This window comes from Buceros rhinoceros, unplaced genomic scaffold, assembly GCF_000710305.1.
Source record: "Buceros rhinoceros silvestris isolate BGI_N320 unplaced genomic scaffold, ASM71030v1 scaffold18155, whole genome shotgun sequence".
Lineage (NCBI taxonomy): Eukaryota > Metazoa > Chordata > Aves > Bucerotiformes > Bucerotidae > Buceros > Buceros rhinoceros.
The window spans coordinates 4,854-15,921 of NW_010411334.1; the positions used below are offsets into that span (position 1 = coordinate 4,854).

The window sequence follows — 11,068 nt, forward strand, 5'->3', positions numbered from 1 at the left end:
TTTCCCTCACTTCTGGCTCATTTGTGTTAATACAAGTGCTGCAGGGTTCTTAAAGGAGTCCCACCTGTATTATAATAGCAATAATGTACTTTAGTATAATAGCAAAAGAGGCTGAGTTTCTAGTTTTCTAACATGGAATGGGAGGAGATGTAAAGAAGTTACAACAACTAGGGTGAGAACTCATTTCCCCATCTTACTGATGCACAGCCAGACAAAAGTGTTGTGTAAATATTTGTATGTGTGAGTCATATTTATGATACACTCGGAATGACTTGTCCATGTTTTGCACGTAGGTCCCTGCTTCTAAAAAAAAAAATAATCAGTGTGTCCTTATCCAGGGTGCAGAGAATGGAGTCAAAACCCTCAAGGATTCCTCGAAGGATATCTGTTCAGGCGTCCAGCTCTTCACTAGGAACTAGAACATTGACGGGAAACAGTTTAGCTGGTGCATATAGTGCAAGAGAATCTTCACGTAGATTAGAATCTGGATACCAGGTAAAGTGTTTTGTCTCTTTCTGTAAAGTATAAATGAATTTAATGTCTGTTTTTCACCCAGAAAAATCCTAAAACACAGACAAAAAGAAAAAAGGGAAATATAAGGAAAAGACCTTGCATTTGTGAACAAACCCCAGGATTAATTCTAAAATGTGAGGATTTAATAGCCAGGCCAGTGACTGTATTCGGCAGTCTGAACTGATAGTTCTAGGGTGGCCATCTTTTCCTGCTTTTGTTTGTAGCTGCATCTTGGCAGATCGGCTGTTTGGTGAGTGAAGGGCATCCTGATACTATGGAGCGGTTTTGGCACTAGTCGCGGCAGTCTTAAACCTGGGTAAATGGAGTTTTCTGTTGAAGGGAGGTGAGGATTTTGTTTGAGTTTTGATGTGTATAGGGCGTTACGCTTCTTGTATAGATGGTGCTAAAAGGACAGAACTGCATTGTGGTTCTGAGGTGACAGTAGCTGTACTGCGCTGCAGTACCTGCGTTGTTGGCTCATGTGAGTGTGTTAATGTGACCCGGCTTTGACTGCCTTGGACAGGACTGGGGTAGCGGCGCTTGCTGTTCCACGTGCAGCATATCACACTAACCCCACTCGAGTAAGAAGTCCCGCTCTGCAGGTGCTATTATGGAAAACAGAGATGAAACTCCTTGAGAACTTATTGTGGGCACTTGGAAACAACAGATGGCTGTTCTGTTCAATTCTCTTATACTTCATTTCTGCTCCCATCAGCAGTTCTTACCTCAAGTTTGGGCCTAGAAGTGTAAGCTCATCTTGGTCTTGGAAACTGCAGAAACTTAACTCTGTGATTAAATGTTCCTATTTTTTGATAAAATGGTTATGAGTTTGGTCCCTGCTGTTAAGCTGTCTGGGACATTGTATTACATAATGCCTTCTCCAGAAACAGTTTTACGAGTAATGGAGTGTCAATTATTTTTAGCACAGTTACATCTATATGCGTTATATTGTGCCATATCTAGCGTGCCTGTGTTCGTTAGTATATGCGCTGTAGGGGGTGTCTAAGAGCAGTCTTCAGTCATTTTTCCTTTTTGGAATCCTGCACGTTTTTTGCTGGCTGGCTGCTCAGCAAAACCAAATCTGATAGTCTTACTCCTTTGTAGGGGTATATGGGCCCACATGGTCTACCTGTCACTGAAAGCTATTGATCAGAAGATGAGTCTTGACCTGAACTGGTACTGTAAAGTTAGGTGTGTTACTGCTGTTAAGAAGGGATAACACAAGAGTATGTACATCGTTTTATTTATTACATGGACTGCAGTGTGTTCACTACACTGTGCATTATCTTTTAACTATTTCCTGTCGAGCAAAGTCCTTCTAATCTGAGGAAATGGTCTTTACAGCACTTCCCATAAAGGGGAAAATAATTTGTCGAACATAACCTCTATCCCTTCTTTCCCCTCCAATGCATAGAAGGTAGTCTGAGAGCTTGTTACGCAAGACTAGCGCTTAGTGATAAAAGCATAGGTAAGCTCCATCTCTTTACTAACTAACCTTTGGTGTTTACAGAGCTGGTAGGAGCAAATTCCATTGTTACTTGCAGGTTAAGATTACAAGTGGCTGGAGCAAGAAGAAACAAGTAAGTCTTAAATAAGTCCAGTTAGATAGGAATGGAAAGGACATGCCTTTTCGCTTTTTTTAATCCATTCAGAAACCCACCTTAAAATACTACGAGCTGCTTCCGTTCCAGATCATTTAAAAGATTTGCCATTTAGAAGAAAAAAATGTATGACTATCAGTAGTGCTTTGGATATATAGAGGAAAGAGAACTTGGAGACTTGCCTTTTTAATATGAAGTCATTTCTACAGCTAAAAACCTCAAAAATGTTTGGAGACAGTGCAGTCAAACTTGGGAGTGTTTGGCTTTGGTGAGGGCTTAAAAAAAGGGAAGGTTTCTGTCAGGTGGGTTTGTTCTCTTTCCCCTTCCCTTTTTTTTTTTCATAGAGGTATGATTTCTTGTATGTCATACACTTTTGAGATCAGTCTGGGTAGTAGGCTCTGCTCATCTGAGGAGGCATAACAAGCAGGTTAATTTTAAATAGTCTGATGCATGTGACAATACTGTTGTTCCTAGCTGACTTATAATACAAAAATCAAATTAGTGTACTGGTATGAGGAGAAATATCCTATGCTTTATGTTACAACATTGTTAACCATTTTGCGAGAAATGAAGTGGAAGTTTGGTCGTTGTTGTTATTGGGTTTTTTTATAATGGAGTGATGGGGTCAAATGTAGTATAAAATTGTTTTGAATGTTTTCCTGATGACATTTTTCTGCTACCGAAAATAGACACCAGAAATAGAATACCTTGTGTAATGCTTTTAGTTTTTAAGTTGTGACAGGGAATGTTAAATAGTGTTAAGCTGAACTGAAGGAAGAAAGCAAACAATTTTTTTGTTTGTTTGTTTCAGATAGAGCAATTAGGTTGAGCTTTCCTGACATCTTGCCTACTTTCTTTGAAACCCACTTTTTGGATACCAAATATGTTCACTTTTTTTCTTCCTATTCTGTTTTTGGGACATCTTTCAAAGAAATGAGCACAGTGCAGAGGTGCCAGAGCTGCCAAAAGCTGTCTGTGCGTTAGGATGGTAGAGGGTGTACATCCATGAACTGGCTTTCAGTGCTGTGCTAGTGCGAGTGTGGTGTTCTTGGATTAAAGTCTTCACTGTAGTGATTCAAGCACTTAAAATAAGATGAAATGCTCAGATCTTCAGAATCTTCACAGCTGGAGAAGAAGGAAAGGCAAGTATTTAAAGATCAGTTAAGTCTATACGTATGGCTCATATTAAGAATGTTTTAAGAGAGCTTTTCTTTTATCTTGAAGTTGTGTAGTCTTGTGCCCATGGGCAGATTATCCATATATGAAACAATTCAGAAAACTGATGAATCCTACTGATACTTTGAAATATGAGAAAACTTACTGGCTGATACTTTATTTTCAGGTTTATTTTTGCATGTGAGAATGAGAAGCTTGAATATTTCTTCAGCTTTTAAAATCCTAATACTGTAACTTTTGAGAAAGAGTGACAAGCTACTGTAATTGTAGTATTAATAGTTCATAGAACAAAGACGGACAAATAATTACAATTTCTGCTTAGCTGTAATAAAATGGTTGGAATCCTGTTATTTCTGTTTTACTAATTTCAACAAATATGGGAAAAAATTTCAGTTCCAATGTCTTTTCTTAATTATCATCTATTAATTGAAATTGAGTGAAACTGGTGGTGTAGAACCTCATCCCTTAGAATCTGGTAAAGATAGATTTGTATGTTAAGTGGTTCCCAGTTTCATTATTAGAAACTTTCCTGTCTAGCCAGGGTAAAGATTAGAGCTCCTGAGTACCTCGGAAGAGAAAACAAAAAAGAACGTTTAGAGTCATTGTCCTGCAGACATCAGACTTTGTGTAATCTGAGCACTTTGTTCAGAGGTAATGCAGCAGAGGATGCTTATTTGCAGGACTGTTTTGCCCAACGGTCTTACTTTTATGCATATCAAACGATGGATTAAAGTTCTTTGTGCTGCATCTGAAATGGGCTACTAAAACTATTTACCTCACTTCTTAAGCCCACAGTGGTTTTGTACTCAGTGCCGTTTGCTCTCTTATGGTGGTCTTCAACGTTAGTGATTTGTAAGAAACTTCACAGACACAGAAGGCTCAATTTTGCAGTGAAAAATGGAAATTTATTTTTGCCTGTAGCGTAATTTGGATTAATAATGACTAATTGGCAAGCCTTCCCATACCAATAACACAACGATGGATTGTTAGAATAGACTGCAGAGAAATAAAAAGCATGCCATGGTAAAAGGGAAATGGTTAAGACTTAGAGAAGATCCTGTGTGATTTGCAGTAGCGTGGATGGTTGGGTTTTGTTGTTTTTTTTTAAGGAGTCATAACTTGATGGCATAGTTTACATTTGTTGTCCCCTCTATTTTACTAGGATAGATCATGCTCCTTATGTAAAAATATTTACCTGTTAGTAGGCCCAAACCATGTTTTTTCTTCTCTTCCCCCCACTTTTGCATCCACTAACATTCCTGTGTTAGAACTAATGACCAAAGCAGGACAGATAGCTTGCTTTACTGGCCAAAAAGCCAGTTTTTGTATGTCACTTTTGCTGGTGTGGAACATGTCTTTTTCTACTTGTTGGGTTTTTTTACTTAACCTGTGAAAGTGAGGTCCTTAGTTCTGCCCTGTTGCTGGAATATTTAAGTTGGGGTAATGCCTCAAAAGCCTTAGACTTCAACTTCTTCCGGTCCACAGTCGAGTGAGAGGGCAGATAAAGGGGCTGGTAACTGCCATGGCTCTCACTTAAGCCTGTTTCATTGCTTCTTGAGTATCCCTTAGGGTTTCTCATGAAAGGTTTCCAGATTTCTTAGTGCCTCCACTTCCCTGTATTTTCAATGTTCAGATCAGATACTGAGTTCATTTTGAGTTACAAGATGCACATGATGAGCATGTTGTTCTTCAGGAATCCAGTGTATTGAATAGTTCCGGTAGAGACTGGGGAATTGGAGAAAGAGACACCCATGAAACTCCCTGGAAGCTTACGACATCTTCTCCAACTCGCTACTCAGGGACACTTGATCATCCACATTCTGGAAGATTTTTGGGAAGCAGAAACAGATTGGTGAGAATTGTTAATATGTAATTCTTAAAAAATGTAGGGTTTTACCTTAGCCTTCCCAATCTGAAAAGCTGCTAGCAGGAGTTTGCTGTGATGCTTCTAGATAAGTAGGTCTTACTAAGTCAAGATGGAGGGAAGCAAGAATATAATGACGTTAAGAAATTATTCAGAGGATGAAAATGGTAATGTATGTTAGTTTTACTAATAGTTAAGAAATAACTTTGAAGTGAGAGTGGCCCTGCAAGTACCCATTTAAAAAGAAAAAACGAAAGGGTGATTAGAATCTCATACATGTTTTGGTCCTATGGGTGGCAAAATTAATATTGTTTGCACTTGACTTGTTCCATCAGGTATTTCTAGGGGGTGTATATTTTGGATGGTGCCAGCTTTGAGTTAACACACAGTTCATGGTTTTGGAGACCTGATTTAGAAAACTTAATTGTGGAGAAGCAGTTCATAGTCTGGCTGTGCTTGCTTACCATGCTGTTTACAGCATGCTGTGAGAGAACATGGAGGCTGAACTGTCAGCTGACTGTGAACAAAGGACCAGGCCCGAACAGCTTGTCTCAATCAGGCTCCAAATGTGCCTTCATAATTCCAAAGCCAAAGGAGTTTGCTTCTTTGATGTGCTTAAGCACTGTAGAGTGACAATAAAACACTTCCAACTGCAGTAGAAATATTAAGATGACAAGTTCTAATGCAAATGAACATTGCAGAAGACAGTGAAACTTTCAGTTAGCTTTTAATCATTTATTATTTTGTAAGTTATTTGTTGAACAGATGATTCATGAAGGAAATTAACCTTTATACTTGGTTTGTGATGTTAGTTTCTCTGTCTCCCCATCTGTCTTTTATGATGGGATAAGAAAAATGCTTACTTTTTAGTCATAAAGAGTAAAAAGTAGTGGCATAGGCTTAGTAAATAACATTGCAAAATAAAAATAAAACACAGCTATAACATCTGTTGTAATTCAGTTGATCCTTAAAGGATCTTCATTGTAGATACTTTCCGAGAGGACAAACAGCTCAATTGAGCTTTTTGATTGAGCTCAAGTTTTTTATATCAAGAAAATAAATAGAAGACGAATGCCTTAGCTGCAAGTAGTCAGACTAACAGCTTTATAGGGTATCCCACTTTTTTTCCCCTAGTATTAGATTCTGAAAACTTTTATTTCAGTGGTGTATTCTGCAAAAATTGTTTTGCACCCATTCTTTACTCTGAACTCTTTCATTTGCGCTTGAGCTTAACGTAGTCAAAATATGTCTGGTCTAAACCGCTTACTAGAGGCTAGAGCTGACTCCTTAGCTAAGTATATTTTAGATTGGTAAAAAATAAGCTGGATTAGTTAAACTATTAAATAAAATAATGAAGTCGATCAGTTTTGGCCATTTCTGGACAGCAAAATTGTGTTTCCTTGGAGATTGGTAAAGCTATATGTAATAAATTTTACAGCATCTTGTAAGTCAGGAATGTCTTTTCCCCCTTAAGCCACATCTATGTATAAAAGAAAGGTAATGCTGATTGTAATAGAAGCTGGCTTTTGTTGGTAGGATTGTCTTGAGTAAACCTGGGACTACTGATCAAGAGCACAAGTGTAAATCCTACGTTATTTTTTAAATCGAAAGGCTTTCTATCTTAAAGTTACTCTTTACGATTTTTGCAGGTCTTACGTTATGTACGTTTTATGTACGCTTTTGTTCAGTGTAAGGACATCTGAAATACTGTCTGTAATTTTTTTTTTTCTAATGTTATTTCAGTCTACATCGTCTTCCTCTCATTTTACATCTGGGTGTTATGGTGAGTCTGAGAGAACTCAGGGAGCATATTCAAGACTGCATAGCCAGCAGCGAGATAGTGATTCAAAGAGACCTAAGCTATCTTGTACATCTACCTCTTCTGTGAGAAGTGATGGGTTGACTGCCTTTTCAGGTGAGAGGTTGATTACTAGAGTTGAGTTACATGAAAATTGTCTGAATAGTAAGATCAGGTTTGAAATGCTATGCTTTTTTTATTCTTCAATATTAAAAGCCTAACAGGAGAGTATGTTCAAACCGATAGCAGCGTCCAAAGTACTGAGAATGCTCTTAACATGGTCACTGGAAAACTCGGTTGTACTCAACGTCATTTAAAAATTCTTGTTTGTACCTATCCCATTTGCAGTAAAGCTGAACTTCATGGCTCAAATATGTCTTAATTGGTTACAGTTTCGAGGAAAAAATGAGTGCAGCTGCTATTATTTTATGAGTCAAATTGTGCTGGTAAACCTACGTGTGCCAGAGACGGCAGAACGAAAATCTTTAACTCTGGCTCTGTGTTCCAAGAACACAGTGTCATGGCTGGTTTGAGCACTGTTTTTAGGTGTAAGGAAAGAAAGAGTTCCTTTTTTAGCAGGACCTAAACTTGTTCTATAGGCCAGGCAAAAAGAAACATTCACTATTAGGAGTTCTTTCAGGAAAATCTTGAGATTTTCACTGAAGCTGTAAATATGTGATTCTTGGACAGATATGTAAGTTAAACTGTATGTTAACAAAAATCTAAATATCAGGAAGTAACAGTCAAAAGCTTACAGTGAAAATATTTTTAGAGTGTTTTGAAACAGACCATTAGATCCCTTGAGATTATCCTTGTGAATATGGATCAATGTTCTTTTTGTATCCCCTTTATACCCCCACAGCCATCCAAATAAAAGTTTATAAATTCCTGCTCAAAACCCAGTATCCCTGACGCTTTCTTACTCCCTGTTAATAAAATGACCACCATTAACGTGTCTCATTATGGTGTAAGATGGTGTCATTTTTAGCTTGGTTGGTCATCACACTGTGTCATGGTTTATCCCCAGCCAGCAACTAAGCCCCACGCAGCTGCTTACTCAGTCTCCCCTGGTGTAATGGGGGAGAGAATCAGAACAGTAAAAGTTAGAAAAGTGAAAAAAGTGAGATGAAAAGAGTTTAATAAGTAAAGCAAAAGCTGTGCACACAAGCAAAGCAAGACAGGAATTCATTCACTGCTTCCCATCAGCAGGCAGGTGTTCAGTCATCTCCAGGAAAGCAGGGATTCATCATGTGTGACAGTTACCTGGGAAGACAAATGCCATCGCTCCAAATGTCCCTTCTTCCCCCAGCTTTATATGCTGAATATGATGTTGTGGTACGGAATAACGCTTTGGTCAGTTGGGGTCAGCTGTCCTGGCTGTGTCCCTTCCTAACTTTTACTTCATCTCCAGCCTGCTCTCTGGAGGGGTGGTTTGAGAGGCAGAAAAGGCCTTGACCCTGTGTAAGCATTGGTCAGCAGTAACAAAAATGTCCCTGCATCATCAACTCTCTTTTCAGCACAAATCTGAAACATAGCCCCATACTAGCGACTGTGAAGAAAATTAACTCAATCCCAGCAGAAAACAGCACAATGCTTCAATTTGGGTTTTAAGTTAGCAGTGAAACAAAATTGAGGTGGATTTTTCAGAGCCATTGAAGAGCACTTTTTTGAAACAAGAGTTTTGTTCATAGCTTCAGGGCTGAAGTATGTACAATTCCCTATTTGATTGTTGGAGCTATTTGCAAAAAACAAGATCCCTTTTTAAACTGAAGTGTTCAACTCTGCTGTAGGTTCAAGAACAGTGTTAGTCATTGTCCTTAAAGTTGTGCCTAAGCTGCATTTAAGCTTCAGCTGTCTTTCTGGAAAATTGATTTTAGGAGCATTTAAGAAGAAGCATTAGAATGGCAGCATTTACCAAGTCTCAAGCTGCTGTTTTGCCATATTGTCAAGGCTGTTTAATAACTACTGTTAGAACGCAAGATGCCATTTCTCTTCCTCCTATCCTGTATGAGTCAGATCTAATGGGTCTGACTCCTCACAAAAGTATTACTACTTTTTTCCAGTTTAGCTTTCAGAACTAACTCACTGCAAGATTAAGTAAGTGTCAGCATCAGCAGAGTGGTGTTTTTTGCTTTATGTTAGCAGATGGCTACTCGGTCAGCTTAGTGGTGGTGTTAAACTTGCCTTTGATATGGTGTAACCAGAATGCATGCGTAAGTACTAGCTTTAATGGATTTCTAAATGATTACAAAAACAGGGGGGTTATTTACTTTTTCTTTCTAGATTCCTCTTGGAGGTACAGTAGGATTCCTAGATCTTCATCAGTGATGCTTGGCTCCCTTGGAACTGAGCTGGTGAGGGAGCGAAGAGAGTTAGAAAGAAGAACAAATCTGTCTGTTAATAACTTGGTGGATCACAGCTACAGAAACAGTGACTTTTCATCTTCACCATGTATGTATTATACTCCTGAAAACTTGTCTACCCATAGGTTGCATGCCTGTTAGTTTCTTCACGTGTTCTTTTAATATTTTGTTCAAAGCACAAAGAGAAAAATTCTGTTTAATTTTAAGGTACCCTTTTAAATAAAATTTGGTTGGCCGCTTCTGTGTGTTGGCATAGAAGGGTATATGAATGGTCTAGCTTGTAGATGTGTTCATCCCTAAGAAAATAGCATTGGTGTTTGCCACTGTAACTGTGTGAAGAGTCAGTAAGCTGCCGCTTGTTCATCTCAAGATCTCTTTAGCTATGGGAAGAGGAATGCCATAATAATTTGACTGAGGAAAAGGTTTCCATGAAGGTGCCCATATTATATCATCTCTTTCGTTTTGGTTTCCTGAGTGGTTACTGGGGAAAACTGCTAGACCACCAAAAATAAAAATGAAGAAACACATGATTTAGATGAGGTTGGAGGTTTGTTCCATGGTAACTGCTGGGACTAGTACAGACTTCTGCACTGTCATTTTCACTTTCAAGTCAGAGTGGTGTGGCCTTTTAGAGGTATCCAGGGGGAAGCTTGTCATCAGTCTTGGTCTTCCACCTTTTGCAGATGGATTAGTGGTGTTTTATAATGCAGAAGTTTAAAAAAAAAAAAAAAAGAGAGATGACCGCTTTTACAAGTACAGAAGATAAGCAGAAAACATACAACTAGTTTCAGATTTCATTCTGCAGTTTTGCCTTTCCTGAAGAGTATGTTTTAATGTCATCATACTCTACATTTCTTCAGTGAGGGAACAGTTGGAGTTGGCCTGGAAGAGCCTGATGGAAGAAACTGATGGGTGGACAACCTTGCTTTGTGCTGTCCCTGCTGCATTTCTAGCAGCAGTGCTACTGTTAAATGCTATAAAAATGTGTTCCCTGCTGTATAATCATATGGCAGGTGCTTGGCATCTGTGCAAATATTTCTTTAGTTAGAATCTGCCAGATGCACAGACCACAGCTTTAGCTATAAATGGTGATTGCAATTCATTTTAAAATATTTTTTGTTTAAAAAAAAAAAGCCTAAACAAACAAAAAAAGCCCCCACTGAAACTAGAAATGGGAGGCTTCAGTTTCAGAATATACAGAGAAAGCTTCTGCTTCTTAACCTTAATCTACCTATGCTTGTTAAGTAGTTAAAATACTGAAGAAGCTTCGCTTTTTAAGAGGTTAGCAGGCTTCAGCTGCTTCCTCCTTTGCACTCTTCCCCCACTATGTCCCCCGAATCTAGCCATTTGAGGAAGGACACTAGCTGATGTTAGCCTCCTCAGCTGCTTCATGTAGCGTTAACTACAGTTCAGCTGCAGTAGATTTCTTCTCAGTGTGTTGACGTGCTTGCACAGTAATTACAGAAAACATACTTATAAAATCATGGAATGTTTGGGGCTAGAAGGGACCTTGAAAGTTTATCCAGTCTAACCCCTCAGCAGGGAGCAGGGACATCTGCACCCAGAGCAGGGGGCTCAGAGCCCCAGACAACCTGACCTGGGATGGTGCCAGGGATGGGGCTGCTCCCACCTCTCTGGGCAACCTGGGCCAGGGGCTCACCACCCTCAGTATGAAAAATTTCTTCCTTCTCTCTGGTCTGAACCTCCCTCTGTCAGTGGAACCATCAGCCCTTGTCCTGTCCCCACAGCCCCT

At 39.0% G+C, this 11,068-nt stretch overlaps 1 protein-coding gene across 2 annotated transcripts in view; it reads left to right on the forward strand.

Annotated features, from left to right (window-relative positions):
• The first annotated feature begins 267 nt into the window (after positions 1-267).
• MARCH7 (membrane-associated ring finger (C3HC4) 7, E3 ubiquitin protein ligase) overlaps positions 268-11,068 on the forward strand; it is a 21,269-nt gene continuing 10,468 nt past the window's right edge. Inside the window, exons 1-4 of one of the 2 annotated variants that reach the window (XM_010135987.1) lie at positions 268-495; positions 4,984-5,142; positions 6,898-7,069; positions 9,236-9,403. In XM_010135987.1, the coding sequence (XP_010134289.1) occupies positions 268-495; positions 4,984-5,142; positions 6,898-7,069; positions 9,236-9,403 (727 nt within the window). Of the gene's footprint in view, positions 496-4,983; positions 5,143-6,725; positions 6,735-6,897; positions 7,070-9,235; positions 9,404-11,068 lie in introns of both variants that reach the window. The other variant, XM_010135988.1, reaches the window with a different exon arrangement.